Below are 26,667 nucleotides of genomic sequence, written 5' to 3' on the forward strand. Positions count from 1 at the left end.
ATGGTCTCCCAGGTTGTGCAGACCCTGCGTCAGGGAGTCTGGGCATCTGTGACCGGGGGCTGGTATCACGACCCGGACCAGAACAAATTCAACAACTCCTGCCACCTCTATCTGTGGATATTTCTCCTGATGTTACCCCTGTCTCTCCATCTGGTGAGTTTTTATGAGGGAACGTGACGTCCAAGGCCGCGAAGGGGGTGTGAGGTGCTCACGGTACCAGGTATAGCGTTTTCTTTCCGCGTTTTTTTTTTCTTTCTTCATGCGCGCCTTTTATCCTTCATGGATGTACGTGCGGTGGCTCTGTGAGAAAGAAGCGTCCCTCATGGTCTGATTGCTACTGAGATAAACACTAGAGTAAACACTGTCGCAGTTTATTTCCCTGCACGCAGTGGCGGAACGCATGGCTGCTCCTGGATGTGGCGTGGAACCATCGGTTCACTGGTATTTTCATGTCATGGCCTTTGGAAATATAGCTGCAACACAAGCTGCAATAGTCCCAGTGATAATAACCTGACTGAGGAACTCTGGGATATGTTACAGATGTTTACCTTTAAGGATATGTGGAGATCAATCTGGATAATAAACAATACAGGCATAGACATACAGCCGGATATAGTGTTATGAATGAAGGAAAGACACCTTGACCTGAGCTGTGAGGACACATGGTGGCAACAACAGCCATATTGAATTAATGAGCTAATGGCAGATCACTGGAAGTGATATGTGAATCCATAACGTTGATAATATTTCTATGGAACAGAGGATTATCAACCACTTTTATCCAGATTAGATCATATATATTGCCGATTATGATGATTGGATGTGATTGCTGCCCTGCTCTCCCATCTAAGTACAATAAACCGGGGCTACTTTGTGTAGGAAGAGAAGGATAGCCGCAAATTAGCCACTCATGAGTCAGTGAGTTATTCAAAGTAACATATTCTGATGTGAGAGGGACATCTCCGACGACTAAGAGCTTTGACACCAAAGCTAGATAAAAAAAGGCTGTTGCCTTTTTAACAATTGCACACACTTTCTGTGAGAGATGTGAAAAAAAGAATTTTTCACACAACACCAGATAAATGATTGCGTATAATCACACTGGACTATATGCAGACATTGGTATGTGGGCCATTCCTTCCCCGGAGATCAATAATCTTCATCATTCCACCAGTTAATCAAATTAGATCTTGTGATTCTGTGATCCTTTAGTACACAATGTGTGTGTGGCTGCAAATAAGCTTTACCCTGAGCAGAGTTTCACCTCCTTATCATCAGACGAGAAGAATAACCCCAGCGGGAAGCATTCAATCAAACACTGTTTTCGTGGAGTCAGGTCTCTGGAGAAGTTGTTTTGAATATGATGAAGCTCCTCTCCTCTCCACAGGCCCTTCCCCCTACCACCATGGCTTTGAGCATCTACTGCACCTCCATCACCGTCTTCTTCATCCTCATCAAGCTGACCAACTATCGGCTGCACCTGATGTTTGACGAGGGCGAGGCGGTGGTCCGGAGCAGCGTCTCTGATCTCACCAAGGCTCCAGAGAAGAAAAGCAATGCGTCGGACTCCTGCCTGCCCGCCAGCATCAGGTAAACCCACACAGACCAATGTATAGTCCTGAAACTAAAATTAATTTGAAAGTAGCTGAAAAAAATGGCAAAGTGGTCTTACCCTTACTGATGTATTGGACGGCATTCAGAGAGATATACAGGGTATACGGACATTAAACAGACAGGAGTTCTTGCTCTTTGTGCCTCAAACTGCTCTGTCAGGTTAGTCGTCACATATTCGAGGCCAGAGGGCTAAATCACTCATGATACATCTGAATTATTTATGTTAAATGGTACATTTGGACCGGAGACCTCCTTTTATAGAATGATGCCATTAATCATAACCAAACGTCATCCCATTCCTGACGTCCTCTTACATATATATGCATAGGTTTTGTGATCATGTGTCTCAGAGTGGGATGTAGACTTATTCTACTTCATTTCGATGACTGAGCTAGCTAATGACTTTTTACAGAATCCCTATAATTTCATGAAAATCCATGCCCACTTCCTTATAAATTAGTTGATTTTAGTTTGAGAAACATGAGAGGCTGGTAATGAAAGTCAGATAATTTCCTCTGAAAGAGACGGGTTGCTTCTCTAAACCCCCCACCCCCATCTCTTATCACTGCCTTATAGGAAGAGCAGCACAGTCCCAGACAGTGTTGCCATGACGATGTTGGCTCTGAAACGTACCAGTCCGGTGATCCAGGTGATAGTGAAACAGACTGAAACTGACCCGGGACTGATCGGGGTGGTGAGTGAGCATGAAGCATATATGGATGTACGGAACAGGAGGCCCCGTGTTGACCTACAGTATGTCTTCATGTTACCAAAGTGTTCCTGTATTCTCTTTCATGCAGGACTGGTCGAAGTCGGACGAGGACAGGAAGACCGTGGAAGGTGAAGATGATGTTTTTCTGGGTCCGACTGAGAATCAAAAGGGTAACCATTCACGGAAAACAATCTGAATAAATGAGTGGAGAAGCCCTGCAAATGCCGATGCTTCCATAAAAGCCACAAGGCAATCTGTGGCCGGGCCGAGATGCTGTGGCTTCCCGACGTGGCAGTGCTCAGTATTTCTGCTAATTCATTCGGCTCAGGGCAGTTTCCTTTGGCTAAAATGTTTCCTATTAAACATCTTTGGAAGTCGGCATAGCTTGTTAAGTTATAATGAAATTAGAAATCTGCAAAATCCGAACCACTGTTTACTGCCTGTGGAAACTTAATCGGGGTTTGTTTGGCAGAATGTGTGCTGAGGGTTTATTTACATATTGTTATGCAGCTTGCTTCATATACAGATAATAGTGAGTCAGCTGTTGCTTGATTGAACAAATATAAAGTTAATCAAACAATAAGAGAAAGCATGAGCATTGATAACCACTGAATATAGGGGGAAACCTACACAGTTTCCCTCTATATATTTGGATTATATTTGCCCAATTCTGTGAAATCTAACAAATCTTCTCTAATTAAACGGATTTTATTCACTAGCAGCATGTGAAGCGTGACACTGTAGTTTTCTTGCAACGTGTGCGTCTTAATGATTTCTGCGGAGATGCGAGAATAAGAAAGAATCGCGGAGTCACCAGAATGAGGGAACTACATTCTTCTCATTGCCCTTTTTATTTTTAAACCTCGCTGATTGTCTTCAAACATTTGTGAAGTCAGTTTGGCTGCCGACATCCCCCATAACCTGCAGAAAGATTTCCCTCGGCCTGGCATCGAGCTACAAATGATTGGCACACAGAGCAGTTGTTATCAGTTTCTAGAGAAATGACTTCCCAGTGATTATGTGAAATGCTAAACAATTACACTGACAATATGTCAAAGTGAGAAGTATAGAATAGAGGCAGCGTGAGGAAAGAAGGAGTCTGGTTGTCACTATCGAGGCCTCGCATGTCATTTGGGGGAACAAGTGTTTTGTGTAGCGTCAGCATCAATCCGTGCTGAAAGCCAACTCTGTTCCTCTTCCCTAATGCACTCGATGGCTCCTTAGACAATGTACAGTAGATTGACAACTTCCTTTTCTGCAAACACATCATTGTTGTGAATATGCTCGGGCAAGCAGAGAACTGCCAACAAGGCCAGCTGACTAGTTCCAGTAAATGTACGACTTAATGCACGACAGTCAGTCGGATATAACGTTTTTTAGTATTTAGTTTTGTGTTTTATAATTATTTTTATTAATGCTCTGATGTGCACCGCTGCTGTGATTTTTGAAATTTCCCCACTGTGGGACGAATAAAGGTATATCTCATCATATCATTAAACACGTTGTGGTTTATTGCATCAGACGTGAGAGACTAAATGTATCACGTCCGCTTTTCATTGTATTGCAATGGGAAGATATTTATCACTGACTAATACTGCTGTAGACAATAGCATGTTTTTTTTGTATTGTCACTGCAGCCAAACACAAGAATACACTATTTCTGTGGCAGGGATTTTAGGATTTTAGGATTAGAGCAGTTTTATTATTGTGACACTTAAAATTAACAATTTTGAGTGGTATGTCACCTCCTTCCAGGACACGGTGAGAGGCCGGTGGATGGAGGCCTGCACCCAAGCTCCTCTCCAGATGACCTCTCCAGCCCCAATCCAGACCAGGCCGCCCCGCTGCTGCAGGCCCAGCAGAGGACCCCATCCCGAGCTGAAAGGGATGAGAAGCGGCCCGGATCTGCGAGTGGGACCGGGAACATGGACGCGGAGATAATTGAAACTGTGGCGGTGAAGGAAAGCGTGGACCTTCAGAGCTCGTTGACTGACAGAGAGCAATCAGAGCTGGAAAGAACGACGGAGAAAGAGCACGACAGGATAGAAGACTGGGAGGACAAAGACAGTGCAGACAGAGAAACAGCTGATGAAGGGCTGCCTCCCTCCAAGGGAAGTGAAGATGAGAGCGAGGAGGAGAATGAGGAGAGAAAAGAGCCCCCAGATGCCAACAACAACTCACTCGGGACTCCCCAGGACCACCAGTTTGATTTCATCGACACCCCTGATTCTCCTGCACAGGTAGGCCTCCTTGGAGTTAGTTGTCATATTCGTGAAGTCTAATTTTGAGTATGTTAATAAAAAGTCATGTCACTCTCATTGTTATGTGATTTGTTTTTGTACATCATTGGTTGAACCTCCTTCCCTCTGGTCCCTCAGGCTGAGCCGGTGGAGGAGACGTACTGCTCTGATGAGATTGAGGTGGTTCTGGTCGACAGCTCTGGCCCGGGGCCGGCGTCGGCTCACCTGGACGACAGCGACACGGTGAAGATCATCATCACCATGAGCTGTGACCTGCAGACCGCTGCTCAGCTGGAGGAGAGTGTCAAGCAGAGCCTTCTAGAGAATGCACAGGTGGTGTTAATGTTCGACTTAAAACACTTAAAACTTGATTATAACATCCTGTTAAAATCATCTTTCACAATCTGGCGGTATCACATGTGTCAGCGCTTTATTAAAGCTACGTGATGTTTACAATGATTTTACTGCTGAATCATCCCATCAAATGTAAACGTGATACACATTACTGCAAAATCTGCCCCGCCATATTTTGTTACCTTTGTAAACTTTGAGTTTGTGTGTCTGTCCTTCAAGGCTCAGAAAGATGCAGGAGAGTGTCACATCAAGATCCCCGTCATCACCTTTGACTCCCCCGAGAAGGAGAAGCAGGAGGGGAAAGAGAGAGAGGAAGCGGCGGACTCAGAGGACGACCCCGCCCTGAAACAGCAACAGACAGGAAGCCACAGTGAAGAGTTTCACCTGTGCAGAGAAACCACCGCTTCGGAGTCCACCACACTGGAGGGTCCAGATCCAGACCAGGAACACCTTGGTGTCCAGATAGCTGATGACAGCACACACAGCCCGCAGCTGACCAATGATAACAGCTCGTCCGGCATCGATGTCCACTCCCACCACGATGACACCGATCCTCTGGATCCTAATGTGGATTTACAAGGTTTCCTGCGCCTGCCGCCAGCTTCGGGCCGGTACGGGCCCGGGGGAAGGGCTCACATCCGCGGCCTGAGCATGGACAGTGGGAAGGATGCCGTGCTGCTTCCAGACCGCTCGCATATCACAGTACGTCGGCAGTTGATCTCTTTCTCGTTGTCTCGTTATCTCCACCCACCTGTCCATTCATATACACGCACATGTGTCTCTTCATCAGTCCATGACCACTTCCAAGTCGGACCTGGAGGCGAAGGAAGGCCAGGTTCCCAACGAATCCAACTTCTTGGAGTTTGTTTCCTTGCTGGGGTCTCTCAGTACCAGAGGAGGAGGAGCCAGCACAAAGGAAGACGAGAGGCCCGAACGCAAAGAGGAAGTGGGAGCTGCAGATGAAGGTGAAGCTCAGCAGGAGGATTGGTCTCTTTACCTCTAAATCCTTTCTCTGACTGTTTCATAAGGTCAAAGAGCATGCAGATATGTATATATAAGTTCATAAAGGAGTGCAATGTCAACATTGATTTGTAAGCTGAAATAGATTCCCTACTCTTGCTCTTTGCAGCATGGTGGCAATGGTTAAAGCTCCAGACTGTTATGCAAATGTAGATATGTCATCATGATGCATTCATTTTCTAGTTCAAATTACAAGGGTGATTTTATCCCCAATAGGCTTGAAGGATGTTAATGTGGTTCAGGATGTCAGTCAGTTGGTATAAACTATGTCGGTCAAGTGGGCTGAATGAAGCAGCTGGAGGGCTTACGGACTTCATTTAGTTTCACTGGTGACCTCTGGTTGAATCGGCATTGCTTAGTTTTTCTCTGTGGCAACTGAACAAGCTGTGAACACAGCATTGCCTTATTAAAGTATAATGTGGGAAACATGTTTGCAAACAGTTGCCAATTTGCACATCCAGCAGACATGTAGCAAAAATAGCATTCTGGTCACCTGATGAGTCCAATGTTCACCCTCTTTTTAGCTCCGTTGTGGGTCTCCACCCACTCCGCTTGCCTCTTCGCTTGCTTGTCTTGTTAACGTTGTTGGCTTTGGTGCCGGGCCGGTAGCATACAGAGCCGTTTCTTTGTTAACAGCTGGTTGCGGGCCTCAAAACCCAAACAATGAGCTGAGAGTAAAGCTACAACTTTTCGGAGAGCTGAGAGTAACTGCAGAGTCAGGTGGTAATTCTCTGTTGGTTGATCACTATTTGCAACTATTCCCATCATTAACATAAGAGGAAGAACATAAGAATCCTGGCTTTACATTTGCCGGTATAAAAACAGCATTTCTGTTTGTTATTTTAGTGAAAAGAAACATTTCCTTCTGATTTGCTTGCAGAGACTCTGAGCATGGCTTCCAGACAAGATGATACGATAATAGAGACCAACACGGATAACAAACCAGAGAGACTGAAACCACCCACCAGTCTGCCTACCGACACACTAAAGGCCATACCGCCCACACACATCCCAATCGTCTCCCCTGACAGGTACACATGCCTGCACACCCACGTGCTTCACAAAATATATCAACATCGCTGAATTCACGTGTCCATCCAGGATGCCCAGTTGATTGTGTTTCCCGTCTGCAGTCCACAAACAGACAGAGAAGGATCCAGACTATGACTCCCTGCCTTCACAGACCTCTCAGTCGGAGAGCTCCATGCTGCAGGTCATCTGTAGACCAGAGGCTACCAACAAAGAAGATGCCTACACCTTCCACACTGTTCACAGTAAGCAGCCACTCTTGAACTATTAAGCTTGAGAGGAAATACTTGTTTTGTGCCAGAGAAAAACTCACTGGAGTCACATCTCGCAATAATGAGCTGCTGTTGATACAGTTAACCTTATCCATGATATGTTTTAGGATTTAAGAGTGAGAGTACCTGTAAGATATTCACCTTGGACATCCAAACAAAACAACAGTAAATAGACTCCATCAATAATTTAGGAGTTTATTTCTGCTGCGACAGCCTGATAGTATTATAGAGTATTATATAACAAATACAGAGTGTGTGTGTGTGTGTGTGTGTGTGTGGAAGGCTCTGCCAGTAGCTGATGGCTCCACTTTTGAATCAGCTCAAAAGCTTTTTCGATTAAATTAAATTTGTCTGGAAAAGGCTCCAAGATGTTCCGATTTTTAGTCTCTCAGATCTCCGTCTGTAGCAACAAATCTTTTAAAAATCCCACGTAATAGATTTAGTTACCACATCTGACATCAGCCGGATGTCAGATGTTGCACATGCAAAGAGGAACAGTCCGACAGGTTGAATGTGTGTGTTTGGGTCACCAGGAGACCGACCTCGCAAGCTGTATGCGGAGAGAGCTCTCAACCTGCCGCTCGGAGCCGAGCTCATCACGGGCAACATGTGGTACTGCTGTTCAATCTTCTGCTCCCCCTTTTGTTTTTCCTTTTACTGCTTCGTCTACCTGCATGGTCTCTTCCCTGTGCCTTTCTTAATTTCCTTCTTGCCCTTTTCCATCTCCTCCGACACTACCACCACTGCAATGTAATCAGGTTTATTCCACAAATTAACATCAGCATGTGTGTGTGTGTGTCTTCAGTGACCTGCTGTCCACTTCTTCTAACTCGGAGTGTCAGGACGGGGTGGTGGGCGGTCACGCTGACTGCCCTTTCCAGCGACGCATCATCCCTGCACACAGGCTTCGGCCACGAAGGACGCACCCTGAGATATTTCAGGTGTCCATCTGCTTTCTGCTTTTGTATTTTTGGGTTATTTCGAGGCACTTTGTGGGGTTTTGCCTTCCATAGAAGTGCAAGGGAGCAATTTTCTTGTGTATGCACACGCGGGGGGACTTGATACCCAGTTCTTCAGACTGTTTGATGCTATGGCACCAATAGTGGTGGTAACGTGCCAAGAAATGTATCAATGTGTCAACAAAGGGAGTAAACGAGAAGGATCTTAGCAAGCGGACATGAACGTCAACGATTAAGGCTTCAAAATGATTCCAGATTCTTTTTTGTTGTTGTTTAACTAAATAATAATCCTCATCATCATTAATGCACGGCCCTGTTCTACTGTCTACTTATAATAATCCTCACTGTGCTTTGAAGTGAGCCACGTGGGCAATGATTTGCGTCTGTGTGTCAGGAGGAGGACTCTTTGGACGAGTCGTCGGAGACGTCCACTCAGGAGAAACCGACCAGGAAGATTTATTACAAACTAAAGTTGTTTCCTGGGAAGGTGATCAACCTTTTATATGACCGACTCACCCTGCTTGCTCTTCTGGACAGGTAATCCACCAACAACTGCTTGGTTAACTGTTTCCGCTGCCGGTGCCCACGCGTTCAGAAGTCCAGCAACCAAATGATACACATTGTTTCGCTCAGAAATAGACATATAGAATCTTAGAGACATTTGTGGTACAAACTATTGCAAACAAGTTTTCACCCACAAGAAGCTCAGTCACTGGATATGTATTTTCTAGTCTCTTTACTCTTCAGAACATCTTCGCCATTTCACTTCACTTTTGGGACATTTATTTGCGTTAAATCTTTCCAATTTGATCAGTAAGTGTCTTTTCAGTTTAATCAGGAGTTGAGCAGTAAGTGAGGAATGTGCTGCATACTGTATGTCCGATAAGCTACTGAAAGACCCAGTGTAACCTCTTGTGTGTGCCGGTTATCTGTAGGAACCAAGAAGTGGTGGAGAACCTAGTCGCAGTCTTCATGGCCTTCCTGGTTTCCTTCCTGGGATTTGTGCTTCTTAACCACGGCTGCTTCAAAGACTTCTGGGTCTTCCAGTTCTGCCTGGTCATCGCCAGCTGCCAGTATTCCTTACTGAAGGTAAGACAAATACAACATTGCAATGAGGAATACATGATGAGTGAGCTCAGAGCGAGCCCCATGGTGACCTGATGAAAAGTAAAACTGACCTTGGCCTTGCCAGTTCCTGTTTGCTCGCCCTCACTTCCTCTCTGATGAACACATGTCATGAAACAATACTGTTTTCAATTGTTTTCACGTTCATTTACAAATGGTGACTGATGCTTCTGCTGTTTTGTTGTCCAGAGTGTTCAACCAGATGCAGCTTCACCAACACACGTGAGTTCAACGTTACCTTTTCGCAGTTGTCCGAGAGGAAAACTTCTCAAAGTAATCAGTTGCGATGATAATAACCAATATTTGGTAAACTTACACTACCGTTCAAAAGTTTGGGGTCACTTAGAAATGTCTTTATTTTTCAAAGAAAAGCACTGTTTTTTCAATAAAGATAACATTAATCAAAAATACACACTATACATTGTTAATGTGGTAAATGACTCTTCTAGGTGGAAGTGTCTGGTTTATAATGAAATATCTCCAGAGGTGTATAGAGGCCCATTTCCAGCAACTATCACTCCAGTGTTCTAATGGTACATTGTGTTTGCTAATCGCCTTAGAAGACTAATGTCTGATTAGAAAACCCTTGTGCAATTATGCTAGCACAGCTGAAAACAGTTATGCTGGTGATATAAGCTATACAACTGGCCTTCCTTTGAGCTTGAAGTTTGTAGAACAAAATTAATATTTCAAATATTAATCATTATTTCTAACCTTGTCAATGTCTTGACTATATTTTATATTCATTTGATAAATAAAAGTGTGATTTTTCATGGAAGACACAAAATTGTCTGGGTGATCCCAAACTTTTGAACGGTAGTGTACATCTGTATGAGTTTCAGTTTAAAGCATCCTCACCTGTGTGTCTCCAGGGTCACAACCAGCTGGTGGCCTACAGCCGAGCGGCTTACTTCTGCATCTTCTGCAGTCTGATCTGGATGCTGGAGCAGCTGCTGAGGAGGACAGACCTGCCGGTCTCCACCCTGTACGGAGTCACCATCGTGTGCCACGACGCTCTGGGCTTCCTGCGAAACCTGCTCGTGGGTAGGGATTAATGTACCGGCAGAGACACACAATTACGTCATTTGATTTATTTCCTGTTGAAAATGGTAATTTGTCCCCTGCAAGTTACTAAGAACTTTCTTTTGTTTAATACATAAAACAGGTTTTACCTACTGCTTCCCAATCACCTTCCTGGTGGGCCTTTTCCCTCAGATCAATACATTCACCATCTACCTGCTGGAGCAGATTGACATGCACTTGTTTGGAGGGACAGGTTGGTAAACTTTGAATTTCAGTCAAACTTGTGTGAAGGAACCAATTAGTTGTTGATTTACTGTCATTTCTGGATGCATCTGTGGATCCGATGCTCTGGTTTGATGCCCGTGTGTGTGTGTGTGTGTGTGTTTCTTTTACTGATGCTTTTTGTTATTGCACTATTCCCTTTGCTGCTGTAATAATGCAAATCCCTCCGCTGTGGGAGTAAAGGATTATGTTGTATTTAATCTTAAACTAGTGTATTATGTATTTAGTGTTTAAAGCCCCTGAAAACTGAAATCTTAGTGAGAAAATATATGTTCAAGACCTCTAAGTAAAGTTGAATCTTCTTAGTGATTAAAAAACTAAACACATACCACTAAGACCACTGAGCTTTATTTGTCAATGTTGAAAACAACTGCATGTATTTTCATCTTCGCTCTAATTTGTGTGTCTCAGCCGCGACGAGTCTCATCGCTGCGGTTTACGGCATCCTGCGCAGTCTGATCGCTCTGTCTCTGCTCTACGGCTTCTGCTTCGGAGCTCTCAAGGTACGAATGAACTGGACATGAAACTAAAGGAATACGAGAAAACGAGGAGCGCAGCAATAAATAGCGTGCAGCCGGGTAATTCCACTCATGTAACTAAGAGCTGCAGCAACACTCACCGTCCTTCAAAAGGAACTGAACCAGGGAGGAAGCTTGAGAAGTGTGACCATCGAAAAGCAGCAGTTCTGGTTTTCAAGGAGACTGATGGTGTGTGTGTGTGTGTGTGTGTGTGTGTGTGTGTGTGTGTGTGTGTGGTTACAGGAGCCGTGGGATGAGCAGCACACCCCGGCTCTGTTCTCTGGTTTCTGTGGCCTCTTGGTGGTCTTCTCTTACCACCTCAGCCGACAAAGCAGCGACCCGACCGTGCTACTGTGAGTATCAGTGTGTGTGTGTGTGTGTGTGTGTGTGTGTGTGTGTGTGCATGCACCGGACCTGGTTGCGATACACTTAATTGTTAATATTTCTTTAAAGTAAAGATTAGAGCCGATGGTTTTCTAATGGAACAAAATCTTTTTTTTGGACCTTTTAGATGTTAAAACCCAAAGAAAAGATATGTCAAAAAGAATAAAAACTCATTTAAAAGTTTTTTTCTCTCTTTATTTGTGCTGTCAGTTGATTTAGGGTTTGTAACCGCAATGTCTGAATATTTTTCTACGAATACCATCGTCTCATTCCTACACATGTGACACTTTCCTCTTCAGATCTCTGGTGAAGTCAAAGATAATGCCCACTTTGGTGCAGACTGAGGAAGAGGAGGAGGAAGACGCCGACAGTAAAGACCCACTGCCTGAGAAACTGCAGAACTCTATGGTAACTAGCAGGCGAGATTATAAAACAATGCTAAATGTCAATCACTGCGTGTGATTACAGGTTATAATGAAAGAGAGAAAACAAGCCCTCTGCGGTGTTAATGGGGATTGTGAAGCCCTTAAATCGTCTCAAAGCTGCTCCAGATATTGAAGGCTCAGAAGGATCAGACAGAAATAATCTCACACCTAAAGGAGTCTAATAAACAAATGTATTTTGCTCCGGTGCGGTTCACAAATGATCTCTTGTGCTCCGCAGAAGGAGATTCTGCTGTCGGACGTGGTCGTGTGCTCCGTGGCTTACATCCTCACCTTCGCCATCACTGCGAGTACCGTGTTTCTGTCTCTCAAGGTAGGATCCTGGATTATTTCTGTCTTTTGCTTTGCATCGTTGGTCGCCGCAGCTTGCAGGACTATTAACTCTTAAGTGTTTCGTCTAATTATCCATTCTCATCGCGTATCTTTCCTTCGCGACCCGTCCTCAGCCCTTTGTGACCATCGTGCTGTACGCTCTGGCGGGGACGGTGGGCTTTGTGACCCACTACCTGATCCCCCAGCTGAGGAAGCACCACCCCTGGTTGTGGATTTCTCATCCGGTTCTCAAGACCAAGGAGTACCACCAGTTTGAACCCAGAGGTCAGCATGCCTCCTGGAAATAATCCAGAGTTATTAAGTGTCCTGCTAAACCAATTGTAGTCCTTCAATAATGTCGAATCTCCAGTAGCTAATGAGGTAAAATGTTAAAGGTATGGTTGCAAATCTTATTAAAAAACACTTTTGATACTTTGGTTGAAATTGTCATTACATCCTGACAGAAAAAAAGAACATCTGATATCAGTGGCTGTGTGGGGCGTTAACAAGCCCCTCCAATCATTGAACTCATACCGAATAGCCATGTTTGTTGTCTCCGTTAAATACGATATGTTTATGTTCTTGCCAATAATTGGGGGCGTAGCTTTGGAGGGAGGCTTGGAGCAACGGGCTGTCCGTGTTGCAGACTTGGCCTCTTTTTTTCTTGACTTTCTTCTCCATACTTCCATTGAAAAATAGAAGGAGGCTTTTACTTTTAAAAAATGTCTCGTCATCAAGATTGTAGCGAGAGGAACTCTGAACCCGGTCTCCCGCTGCTCTAGAAAGCTGTGACTCTGATCCGCTCGCGTAACTTCTTCTCTCTTCCTGCTTGTATTCCAGAGGACGCCGTGCTGATGTGGTTCGAGCGGCTGTACGTGGGGCTCCTGTGCTTCGAGAAGTACGTGGTGTACCCCGCCATCGTGCTGAGCGCTCTCACCAACGACGGCTTCGCCCTCAGTCATCGCAAGAAGCTGGGGATCCAGTGAGTGGACGCGCGCATCACATGACACACATATGTCTGCCTGTCCTTCCAGAGAGTGTGTGTGTGTGTGTGTGTGTGTGGTGAACCTGTTAAATCTGTGTGTCATCTCCAGCTGCGACGTTCTCCTGACAACGGTTGCTGGACTGAAACTCCTGCGTTCATCGTTCTGCGACCCCAGCTTCCAGTTCCTCACGCTGCTCTTCACACTCGTCTTCTTCCACTTCGACTGTCCACACTTCTCCGAGAGCTTCCTGCTGGACTTCTTCATCATGTCTATTGTTTTCCACAAGGTGGAATCTCACAGACACACTCGCACGACCGACAGGTTGACAGATCCCTTCACTGACTCTCATCATGACGGTGATCGGAAGTCTAGATTTGTAGATTTCTCCCTGACATTTGAAATTGTTGAAATTTAATTTCGCTTCAAGGGACTTTTTTTCCGCCCAATTTTAAAAGCAGAGGTGCATTTACTCGTCGCACAGTTGTGTGCCGGATGAGCTGGTCACATCTAGTGATGTCATCATACTTCTTCTCTGGTGCAAGACTGTTCATCATGAACAGAAAGTCTCTGAGGGTCTCACAATAAGATGCTACCCAGTTGCGTTATGGGAATTGTAGGATCAGGTATTTCGTCAGTTTTAAACTTTTAAAACTTTCTAATTCTGTCTCTTCTGAGTACCTCAACTTTATGGACGTGTGTCACCTGATCACAGAGGACGACTCTGTGGTCATTTAAGCTGATTCAGAATAACATAAACATATTTTGACTTTGACTGTTTGTCCTTTGCACAACATTTGCTGATCTGCACTGACATGTGACTGCAGGTGTAATCAGTGTTTGAGATGAATTGTTTCGGCCAGCATTTGCCCACAGAGGGCTCATCAACCTTTACGGTGCCGTGGAGGGACGTAATAGATATCACGTGACGAAGGTTGTTTGAGTTAGATAACTGTCTGCTGGCCACTGACTGTGTTGTTTCTATTTCTGTGCAGATGCGTGAGCTTTTGCTGAAGCTCCATTTCATCCTGGTTTACATCGCGCCCTGGCAGATCGCCTGGGGCAGCGCTTTTCATGCCTTCGCTCAGCCGTTTGCAGTTCCTCGTATCCTTTCTCGGAGACCTGTGTGTTTGTGTTTGTGTGTGTGTGTGTGTACATCAGTACGGGCTTTTCTTTCCTTTACTGGTGTGTGCGTGTCCAGACTCGGCCATGCTGCTGCTCCAGACTCTGCTCACCACCGTCTTCTACACCCCGCTGGCTCCCTTCCTGGGCAGCGCCATCTTCATTTCCTCGTATCCGAGGCCCGTCAAGTTCTGGGAGCGGAACTACAAGTAAGACCCCCGACGAATGAGCGTGACGTGAGGGTCCCAAACATGCTGGAGGTGTCTGGAAATGATCTGCCGTACGTAGCACTGTGAGTCTAGATTGAGGAAATCTTGTAACGCTGCCAAATTGTCAACAAGTCCCAAGAACGGACTCAAACCTACAATGCAAAGTTAAGTGAACTAACAAGTACTTCTAGACATCTTGATGTACAGTTGCTTATTACTCTGTGCTCTTGACTTCCATTGTAGTTAAAAGACTATTAAATACTTTAATGAGCCACTTTACATGCTCCTTCATTACTAGTTAAGAGTTAATCTCACTTACATCATCCTGCTGCTGTTAATACTCATTAGCACAGCAAATGTATATTAATCCGCGGCTGAAAAAAGACGCACAAATGCTAACTGAGCCTTTTAAAAATAGATCAAATAAAAGCATGTATTTGTGTTACAGCTTCAGTAGAAATGAATGGCATTGCGCTGCTAGCCGCGGACACGGTAGGGACGAATTGAGAAATTGGCTAATGTTTTCTTTCATATAATTCATGAATTTTAATACTAACACCAACATTTGAGAGAAATCAATCCCATCCTTTCGAGCAGCATGCATTTATACAACGTGACCCGCTGTCCCCTCTTTACTTATTGATGTGAGAGGTTGTTTGTACTTCAGCGAGCTGAGAGCACTCCTAAAATACTCCTGTAGCGTTGTGCAAACTTCAGGGATTTTTAGTGGAGCAGCCTGTGATTATATTTAGACATTGTTGTGTGGAAAAAAAACCACATTAAAATCACTGATCTCACATCTGGAGTCAGATGTTGGTGTTTTAGGGAGGAGTTCAACAAATGAGAAATAAAATATCTAGTTCCAAGTTTGTCTGGTGGCTCTGGAGTTTTCAAAAGTAGACTATCGAATAAGATGCAGTTTAAGATCTTCAACAGGACGGATGTGTACATCTTAAACTTTCTTTTTGAGTAACTTTACAACGGCAATACAGTCCACGAAATGATACATGTCTATTTCAGTGTTTTCAACATCATCATTTTAAAATAGGATTTAATTGTCTCAAAGCAGATGTGTTCGCTGCAACACGTTATTCACCCTATTCTACATGACACCCCTTTCCATCAGAGCAACAATGGCACCTTTTGACTTCTCCTCGGCCTCAGCGCTCTGTGGTTTTGACTGTTTTCCGTCTCCCGTCCATTTGCAGCACAAAGCGCATCGACAACTCGAACAGCCGATTGGTGTCCCAAGTCGATAAAGAGACGGGTGAGTTCTTCCTCACTGCACATCCGTGACTGACTATATCCTTTATAATTGAACTCCTTCACTCAAGCAGTCATATAAGAAAGATTACTTGTGAATAAAGATAATTGGTTTGATTGATATCTACACTGTGGTCAATACTGTGAAAAAGGTACAGATGCACTTCTTGTCATTTAGTGAGGAAGAAAGTAGCCAGGCTTTTTATTTGTGTCCTTTCCTGAAACCCATCCGTCCATCTCGTGTTCTCGCACAGGATGTGACGACAGCAACCTAAACTCCATCTTTTACGAGTACCTGACTCGCTCGCTGCAGCACTCCCTCGGTGGCGACCTCATGCTGGGCCGGTGGGGAAACTACAGCGCCGGAGACTGCTTCATCCTGGCTTCTGACTACCTCAACGCCCTGGTCCACCTCATCGAGATCGGCAACGGGCTCGTCACCTTCCAGCTGAGGGGCCTGGAGTTCAGAGGTGAAGATCTGACCACCCCCGCAACCCCTTCATACCTCCATCCTCCATCCTTCTGAGCTTACTCGCCATTTCACTCCATCACCTCCATCCCAGGGACGTACTGCCAGCAGCGAGAGGTGGAGGCCATCACGGAGGGAGTGGAGGAAGACGATGCGTGCTGCTGCTGCGAGCCGGGCCACTTGCCCCACATGCTGTCGTGCAACGCGGCCTTCAACCTGCGCTGGCTGGCCTGGGAGGTGATGGCCACCAAGTACCTGCTGGAGGGTTACAGCATCAGCGAGAACAACGCCGCCACAATGCTACAAGTGTACGATCTCCGAAAGCTACTCATCACCTACTACCTGAAAGTACGTTTCCCTCGTGTCTGTTTGTGCTTGTGTGCATTTTGCAGAAGTCGGTCCATTCTATGTCTTATATTCACTGAGCTTTTCTTTCTTGAGACACAACTCTGTCGGTCAAAATGAACTCTGCGACGTAAGTTACATGCTCAGGCTTCTCTGAGGAAAGTCATGTTGTATTCATTTATTTCATTTCTGGCATCGTGTAATGTCGATGCAAATGATCACTTTTATTACGTTTGTTCCTTTTCTTCTGATTTATTTAAAAACAACCGAGCATTCGACACAATCTCTTTTTTGGTTTATTTAAGCTGCTATTTAATTATTCTGGATATACTGCATCACTGGCATTGAAGGATACCTCGTGCAGCGTTGATACTGCATCAACCGTCGTTATATTCAATCACCCACTCTTCAGTGGCAGACGGAAAATGTAATATTCCACTTCGTCTCAACTGGCTCTTTAAGATTTTTAAGATTTTCCTGTCAAAAAGTTAAACTCTGAAATGGATAATCCATGTGTCTTGTGCATTAATCATTATTACAAATGACATCTTGCCAAAAGTACCTCCTGGTCGTCAGCTACACATTCATTTTTTTCTCTTGTTCTTTCCTGGTGTTTAGTATTTTCCTTCCTCTTCCATCTCTTCCTCCCCGTCTCCCCTCAGAGTATTATCTTCTTCCTGATCCACTCCCCCAAACTGTCCACCTGGCTCAAGGACGACGCCATTCAAGAGGCGCTGCAGTCCTACACCAAGTGGCACCACATAGAGCGCGACCCTCAGGTCTTCAGTGTGAAGATCGATGAAGACTACGTGCACTGCCTGCAGGGCGTGACACGTGCCAGCTTTTGCAACGTCTACCTGGAGTGGATCCAGCACTGTGCTGGGAAGATGGAGACGGTACATCACTTAAGGATTATTCTATCGAACTTCAGCAACGAACAGCATTTATTTTTTCTCACTTAAATTAATTGATTAATTTAAAAGATATCACATAATGGGGGAAAAAAGCCCATAAAAATGTCCAAGATCCCCATGCTGACATATTTAAATTGCGGTCCGAAAAAAAGTGACCGAAACAGCTATAGATTTTTATGATGTTTAAATATGAAAATATTGAATGATGTTAGCGTTTTATCTCATTGGACCGAGAAACAATTTTAAAAAGGCTCTTTAAAAAAAAGTATGCAACCGTATATAACTTATTGTGTTCTTCTTCTTCAGACGGGAACAATGAAGTTCTACATTTACTTGACAGAAATGTTACGTTCTAGATTCAGATTGACTAAAATTATACCAATTATATATATAAATATTATGCACTGTTTTTAGGGCTGAAGACAAACATTTGGATGAAACAAGATTCCGATATGGATAATGTACTTTTTTTTTTTACCAGCGCGAGTATTATAAGTTAAAAATGTGTCAATGTTCACACTCACCCCTCCCTTAAACACACACGCTGGAAACACCATCCAATAACTACACCTGAAAAAGACTTGAGGGGGACGGAGCCCTCTGTTTGACATGTTCACACTCATAGAGAGCAACATGTCTTTTGCTTTTTTTTCCAATTTAATTAATAAGGAAAGCAAAACAGTGAAAAGGAATATTGTCACACAACTCTTGTAATCTCATAAGAACACAACTATTTATCAGAATCTGTACTCATGATCGTGTGTTATCTTTGTTCCACGTGCCAGTAGCTTCATGTCTCCTGTCTTTGTGTCCAGCCTGTGGACAGTGATGAAGACTCTCCTTTGGTGACCCTGTCCTACGCTCTCTCCGTCCTGGGGAGGAGGTCCCTCGGCACGGCGTCACACAACATGTCCAACAGGTAAACCTTGTTCCGGTCAAAGAGCAACGCAACAAGTATGATTAAAGCCCCTGATATCGCGCTCTGATCCGAGTCATGTGACGAGAGCACGGGGACAACAGTCAGTTATTGGTCGGGCCCTCATGATTTCATTGGCTCATTTGTTGAACCTTCACTTTGAACGATTCTGCTGGAAATGGAGTCCAATTGAGTCTTGACGTATGTTTTTATGCAGAAATCCCTTCAATGGAAAACAGTTTTTGTCTTCAGAAAGCAACGAAAGCTTCCGGGACCATAATGTACAAAACCCTCATTTGTGATTCGGAGATTTCTAGAAAGTTTGGCTTAACGATGAGTTTATTGAGGAACTCATTCTTTAAAAATAAAAATGAACTCAAAATCACCTACACAACATGTTAAAGGACATCAGGAAAATAACAATATACAACTGGGAATGTAATACTCTGAACTGTCGTGAGTTTCGCTGCATTATCGATGATATTTGTTCTCACTTTCATGTTTTTTAGTTGTCTTACGCAAGTTTAGTGGTTGAAAACGTGCTGAGAAAAGATTGCCAAGTAATATCAGTAGCGGTAGACGTTGGCCTGCAGTACGACACATTCACCAGAGGGGGGCATTAGCAGCTACAGCTTTAACTATACACATAATTACCTTTGCATTGAAAATGCGGAAGGTTATGTTTTGATCGCAGTGTATTTATTTATTTATTTATTTGTATGCGTGTTATTCGCTTAAGTAAAAAAGTATTAAACCGAATCGCATGAAATTTGGTGGGATGATTGGTTATTATCCGGGGACCATTTGATTAGAGTTTGGGATCGATCGGGTCAAAGGTCAAGGTCAAGGTCATGAAAAAGGTCAAAATCTTCTTGAATTGCATGAAATTAGGTGGGATGATTGGTTATTATCCGGAGACCATTTCATTAGATTTTGGGATCGATCGGGTCAAAGGTCATGGAAAAGGTCAACATCTTCTTTTTACCATAGCGCGGTCAATTTATATCCAATTGGCATGCAACTAATGCCAAAATGTTCATAACTCAATGCCCAATCTTGTGATATGCGAAGGTATGCGCTCTACAGAGTGCCCATTCTAGTTCAAACACATATCGGTCACTGCACTCTGGACTTTTTGTCTTTGTGTGGTTTATATTCAAAAAATATTTCATTGGATCATAACCCTCCCTCTCTCTCTTTCCCTCTCTCTCTCTCTCTTTCCTCCTCAAACCTCCTCCTTCTATCACAAAGTCTGGAATCGTTTCTGTACGGTTTCAACACCCTATTTAAAGGAGACTTCCGCATCGCCACCAAAGACGAGTGGGTTTTTGCCGACCTCGACCTCCTGCAGAAGGTGGTGGCTCCTGCGGTCCGAATGAGCCTCAAACTGCATCAGGTAAAATGTGCTTTGCTTTTAAATGGCTGTAACTGGGATTGTAAAACACACATACACACATCTGTGCATCCTATCCTTTCTAAACATCTTCTCACACCTTTCCCGTCCTTTCAGGACCACTTCACCTGCCTGGAGGAGACGGAGGAGGCCTCCGTCTTGTACGAAGCCATCACAAACTACCGCAGAAACCTGGTCATCTGCCACGAGAGTGACCCCGCTTGGCGCAAGGCGGTGCTCTCCAGCCGCGACACGCTGCTCACGATGAGGCACATGATCGACGACGGCACGGACGAGTACAAGATCATCATGCTGTACAAACGCCACCTTAGCTTCAAGGTCATCAAGGTCAGAGGGCGGAGGGCGTCTGTGGTTTGGATGTGCGAGGAGTGTTTACATTTACAGGAGGAGAGATGCTGAGAAATGCCAGACAGCTCTATGTGTAACATACAACAAGCATATATACTGTGTGTATATATATATACAGTATATATATATATATATATATATATTCATCTGAGAGGTGTGCTGCCAAACAAACATCAAAGTAACTTTATTATTTTGGGACAAATTACCACAACAGTGGTGAATCCATGCGCGCGCTCACATTTTGGCTTAATTCACAGAATTTAAAAGTTTCAACTTTTCCTTTCACATCTTGATTTAATATCGAACGAGTTCGACATTTTGGGAAATTGATACCACTCATGTCCCGAACTAAATTTGAAGCTAGGGTTAGCACATAGACTGGAAACAGCTAAAAAAATAAAATAAAGACGCATTAATGACTGAGATTTAGAGATGTAGATTGTGTCACCTTTGGATTTGCCAGTTTCCAGATTTTGTGCAAAACAAATAAGGGTATTTTCCCAAAATGTCCTTTATATTCTTTACATATGCAGCTTCTGCCAGGAAGCTTTCGTCTTTCTGGGTTTCAATAATGTTGATCAATCTTTTTGACGCTGAGGAATCACTTTGTCAAGTGCACTCGTTTATTTTAAATACGCTGCCCACAAAGCTGCTCTTTCGCCGCTCACTGATGGAAGGATGATATTATCACTCAAAATATTCGCTCTCCTTGCTGAAGCTGTAAAAAGCTGATGACAAAATGGCTCCATTTGGTTGCAGGAAATACAGAAAACTAAATCTGCATCTGAATCTCTATTTCAATACGTAAGCTGTGCCAGAGACCAAGTAATAGAAGATGATAAAACATAACGGCCCTTTTTAAAAAGTAATTATTAAGATCATTTATATTTAAAAATGATATATATGTATATACATATGTCTTATGAGCTGATCTCTCTCTCTCTGCAGATCAACAAGGAGTGTGTGCGAGGCCTGTGGGCCGGCCAGCAGCAGGAGTTGGTGTTCCTACGGAACCGGAACCCGGAACGAGGAAGCATCCAGAACTCCAAGCAGGCGCTGAGGAACATGGTGAACTCGTCCTGCGACCAGCCGCTGGGCTACCCCATGTGAGTCCCTCAGAGCGCCGCGCTGACATCACCAGGGTCTCTATGGGATTCAACATTTGCATTTTTGTTGCTCACAGAATGCATGTTTTTTTCGAAATAAGATATTTATATATTTTTTGAATTTTAAAAAGGAGCAGTGTAGGGGTAGTCGACTTTTTTGTAATCTTAAAATGAGCCGTCTATATCTACACACGGAGCGGGATCCTGTTTCTACGGTGGCCCACAGAGGTCAAAACCAAACGGGTGCTCGAGAAAGGGCTCGTCAATCCGCAACTTCACCGCCAGATGCAGCCAAATCCAGCAACCCGGCACCTTGAGCTTCCGATCTCGACATGTTTTTCGTCCATGTGCGTCGCCTGTTGATGACAGCATGGCTTTGATTGTGTCTTGAAGGTACGTGTCACCACTGACGACATCGTACGCAGGAACTCACCGTACGCTCCGCAGCATCGGGGGAGGCGCCTTAAGCCTGGACGCCATTCGATCCTGGTTCTGCTCTAAATGGTTACGGTCAGTTTCTAATCAACACATTTTGGCATATTTTGAAAATCTGTTTCTCACTCAGTCAAGAGTGCAGTCTTTTCCTCCTCAGACTCCCTCACTACAACTGCCCCTTTTACTGTGATCTTCAATGAAGTCATCACATGCTTAAATCCCTCTGAATTTTATTAATCTAATTCTGTCCGGTGAAAAGACGAAACTGGAACCAAAAGGTCCTCGGTTCAGTTCCCGGAACAACCATCAGTCTCTGAGGGTCCTTGAATCAGATTCTCAGGATAAGTTACATTTATTTGGCATTAGTTGGAGCACACACACACTTTGGAGTAACAACTCACATTCTTCCTCCTCCAGCCTCAGGTCACATGTGTCATCACTTTCAGCTGAGGGTTATTGCTCAGTCCTTCATCATGTTATGAGATATGATGAAGATTTGACTCTTTGTTGCTGCTTCTTTCTCTCTCTCTCTTACTCCATCCTCTCTGTTGTTTATCATCCGCTTTTACACATTACCTTCAGCATAGTGTATTGTCTCGGCTCTGCATTAACCTCTGCAGATCAGCTAATGTCTGAGTGTGTGTGAGAGTGTGTGTGTGTGTGTGAGTCACTCTCTTAACCTTCTTAGAGGATGAGTTTCCCTTAGATTAGATTAGTTTGTAAATCCTGGTTCTTCGACCTCGAGTTAAAGGTGTCTTAATTTCAGTAAGTAGCCGAGGAGCCGAGGAGACGGGCTGTGCTCGCCAGCGAGAACACATTGAACTAATTTAAGAGGCAGACGGCCTCAGTGTGACAACTCTCACTGACCGCCAACACTACTGCGACAACACGTTCCTGTAGGTACACGCTGCACGACATCAGGAGAATACGTCCTCTTCTTATTCAGAAGGCGACACAGGTTCTGGTCCAGGTTCTGGTCCAGATTATGGTTCAGGTTCTGGTCCCCACTGACATCAGTTCAGCAGAAATTCTCTACATCTTCCGCCGGAAACTAAAAACACATATTTTACGATTATACCTTGAATAAAAACAGATTAGCACTTCAGTGGCACTTGATTAGCTCTTACTATGGTATTACTTATGTTATTACTATGGTATTACTTATGGTATAATTTATGGTATTACTATGGTATTACTATTGTATTATTTATGGTATTACATATGGTATTACTTATGGTATTACTTATGGTATTACAAATGGTATTACTGATGGTATAACTTATGGTATTACTATGGTATTACTATGGTATTACTTAATGTATTATTTATGGTATAACTTATGGTATTACTATGGTATTACTTAATGTATTACTTATTATATTACTATGGTATTACTTATTATGGTATTATTCATGGTATTACTTGTGTAGTTTCTTGTAGAAATGCTACTTTCTTGATTCTTGTTGTCCTGAGTTTGTATTAATGGTTGAATGCACTTATTGTAAGTCGCTTTGGATAAAAGCGTCTGCTACATGGCATGTAATGTAATTTGTCACATATGCTAGCACAGTTACGTAACATCTCTATATGTGTGGTTAACTAGCTGGAATAGTCGAGGCCTGCTACATATTTGATGGCCCTTTCCAGTTTGTGTCCCTTGCACTGATGCGGACATGAATAAATAAACCATAGCTGTGTGTGTGTGTGTGTCTGTGTGTCCGTCCTGCAGGGTGCGTAAGGACAACCTGACCAGCTGCAACAGTGGCGTGAACATGGAGGATGTGGACTGCGTAGCCGGTGGTTCATCCTCGCTGAGCCAAAACCGCCCGTCCTCCGTCACGTCCAACAGCCTGAACCTCTACCAGCACAGAGCCAGGACCACACACAGCCGCCGGCACCACAACGCAGGTACACACACACGCACACACACACGCACCAACGTGTCTTACTATGCTTGTGAAACATGTCTTTTGATGACATTGATTCCAGAGTCCCGAACTGGAACCAGAACCAGAACCTTGTTCAAACCGTAATCCTAAAAGGAAGTCTCCACTTCCCAAAAAAACAGTTGAACTTGTGACGAGAAGAATTGAGGATACAAACTCAATGCAGACACAAACAGATACTATAACATAAACAGTGATGTTACAGTTGTTTTTAATAGTTTTCTATCTTTATTCATAAAGCAAGACTAAATAAAACTTTTGAGAGTCGACATGACACATTTTAATTCATAAGCAATAAAATACACCTTTGCGCAAAATCTTTGTCTTGGTTCAGTCAGGTTTTTAATCATCTTCATATCTGATTGTGAAAGTATATAAATCGGAGTTTGTGTGTGTTTCTGCAGCCAGGAGGGAGTACCGCAGTCGGTCAGTGCAACCTCAGAGTCAGCGCCCCCCCGTCACCAGCCAATCAGGGCCTATTCTGGAGTCAGGCTCCACCCACGGGCTCGTCCAGCGTCTGTCCAACAGCCAGCTGTCCTTTAACGAATCCATAGTCTCTATATTCTCCCAGGTACACACACACACACACACACACACACACACACTCACACACACACTGTGTAGCTTCAGCGTGCCTTTACTAGGAGAATACAGCAATGTCTCCCTCGTCAGGTCCCTCGCCTCTCGGGAGCCGGTGGGATCAGCTCGCAGCTCCAGGCAGCGCAGCATCAGCAGCGCTCCAGCCAGGTACGAGCTCCTCACACTGCGCATCCTCACACCTCATGTCACACACTAAAGCACACGGCTGACAGGTGAAGATCTCATCACCGGCACGTCCGGTCATACTGCACCTCTTGGATTCACACACCAAAAAAAAGCATGTTAGAAATTGTGGGAGACACGTATGATTCCCTTTACATGAAAACACTGGATGCAACATGACCAAATTCAAGAAAAAAAAAGAAATCCGCACATGCCAAATAGTTGCATTTCCAAGTTTCTATAAATGACTATAATTTAGTTGTGTTATGTTTCGCAGTAAAACCCCTGATTACATGCGACTCATGAATGAAGTTGAAGTCATTGCCACTACTTGGTTTTAAAATTCATCAAAGGAACAATTTCACAGCCAAAGCATGTGGTGATTGACTCCAAGTTATTCTTCGACGCAGCCTGCTGTCTCTGATCGTTGTTTGTGCGTGAGCTTGTTTGTGTTTCTGCGCTCCCGTCTCAGGGATTACCGTCCACTGTCTTTCCCCAGATCTCCTCGTCTTCGTCCACTCTCAGCTTGCTGTTCGGGAAGCGCAGTTTCTCCAGTGGCCTGGTTATCTCTGGGCTGTCCGCTGCTGACGGGGGCAACACCACCGACACACAGTCCTCTTCGAGCGTCAACATCGCCATGGGGCCCTCGCACAGGTCCAGCAGCAGAGCCACGCAGGTAGGCAACCAGTCAACTGGTAGACATGCAAAGTCCCTGCCTCTTTAAACACAAGCTGCCCCCCCTCCTCCCCCCTTCACCCATCCTCTTGTTTCCAAAACATGTCAAACTTTGCTTTTAATAAGTATTTAGAACAACGGTCAGATCATCATGAAATATACTATAAGCACATTCATGCTTCTCTCGAAAAGAACTTCAGGTAGCATGAAGCCTGTAGCTCAAAATATAATGTACATTTCTAGGCTCACTACCCGTAAAATGCTCCATAATATCACAATATGATTGTATATTATATATTAATATTACAATATTCTGTTGCTGGCAACCGACGAGTCTGAAAAACCTAATGCGGAAGAGCTTTAAACGTGCATTATGTTTAATGGCCAGCAGGGGGCGACTCCTCGAGTTGCAAAAATAAGTCCTATTGTATGGAAGTCTATGAGAAAATGACCCTAAATCTCACCTGAGTTTTTACAAGAAGTTTTACAAGAAGTGTTCATTTAGTAAATGATGGTCCCGTTTAGAGTAAAATATCGACTTAAAACTTGAACCCTTTCACAGTGAGTTGTCAGTTTGTGAAACTTACTTGTAACATTTTTGCCGCTTGTCTTACTCAGTGTTTAGTTGTACTTAGCTCCACCCTCTTTTGTCACGTTGCTAAAAATCTAGATGACTACGACCAAAAAGACAAATTTGAGGCTTCAAAACAAAAGCACACAAATCAATAGTGGACGTCATGGTGACTCCGTCAAATTATTCAGGCAAAAGCATTCTTATGATGGTATTTTATTTAAACAGTTTATTTTACCGTGGAAAAACATAAATCCTACTTGCCCTTTTAATTTCGCTTGGGATGCAAAACTCTGTGAGAAAAGTATCAGCGATAAAAAGAATATTCCTCTAATGTGGCTGTTCCTCGCCTCCTCTCCTTCTCCCTTCTCAGTGGACGTCAGAGCCATATGAGAGTGTCGACGCCAGCTCCTCCAACGCAGCCATCACGTTGAAAGACGGCGTGCAGTCAGGTGACCGAGGCTGCAGCCAGGGATTGGATGAGACCCAGGAGGACTCGGCATCGGTCTCAACAGCTCCGGAGGCGACTGACCAAAAGACTGTCTAAAAGAGAGAGACAACACACACACATACACACACACACACACACACACACACACACACACACACACACACACACACACATATGAGAGTGCCATTACTTGTGCCCAAACACAGAGAGGACTGTATGAAAAGTCACACATATACACAAACATACAGAGGATTGTATGAGAAAGCACCCATGCACACAAACCTGCCTCTTCTCCTGTCCTCAGCATGTGGTCTCACCTTGTTGTCTGAATGTAAACAAGTCTGAAAACATGATCTCGGATCCGGTTGATGAAATAAAGACGTTTTTAAATGAGGCTGCCTCTGCTCACCTCACATATAATGTATATATGTGCGTGTTATGACGGGAGGTA

The 26,667-nt window shown here is 44.1% G+C and overlaps 1 protein-coding gene across 1 annotated transcript; it reads left to right on the forward strand.

The window, feature by feature from the left end:
- pcnx2 (pecanex 2) lies at positions 1-26,609 on the forward strand. The gene is given in 41 exon segments (XM_056436243.1): positions 1-153; positions 1,388-1,590; positions 2,191-2,308; positions 2,415-2,496; positions 4,082-4,566; positions 4,705-4,899; positions 5,140-5,622; positions 5,711-5,885; positions 6,821-6,971; positions 7,074-7,085; positions 7,087-7,214; positions 7,775-7,853; positions 8,047-8,182; positions 8,595-8,737; positions 9,136-9,289; positions 9,515-9,547; positions 10,198-10,369; positions 10,491-10,601; positions 11,042-11,133; positions 11,392-11,501; positions 11,832-11,940; positions 12,196-12,288; positions 12,422-12,572; positions 13,128-13,269; positions 13,382-13,559; positions 14,266-14,374; positions 14,472-14,601; positions 15,810-15,868; positions 16,119-16,334; positions 16,428-16,681; positions 17,341-17,574; positions 18,408-18,511; positions 19,760-19,904; positions 20,019-20,249; positions 21,219-21,376; positions 21,770-21,886; positions 23,541-23,719; positions 24,162-24,328; positions 24,430-24,504; positions 25,019-25,195; positions 26,139-26,609. Coding segments are annotated over 41 exon segments (6,417 nt in total). The 3' UTR covers positions 26,313-26,609.
- The last annotated feature ends 58 nt before the right edge of the window (positions 26,610-26,667 follow it).

This window comes from Pseudoliparis swirei, chromosome 17, assembly GCF_029220125.1.
Source record: "Pseudoliparis swirei isolate HS2019 ecotype Mariana Trench chromosome 17, NWPU_hadal_v1, whole genome shotgun sequence".
In the NCBI taxonomy this organism is placed as follows: Eukaryota; Metazoa; Chordata; class Actinopteri; order Perciformes; family Liparidae; genus Pseudoliparis; species Pseudoliparis swirei.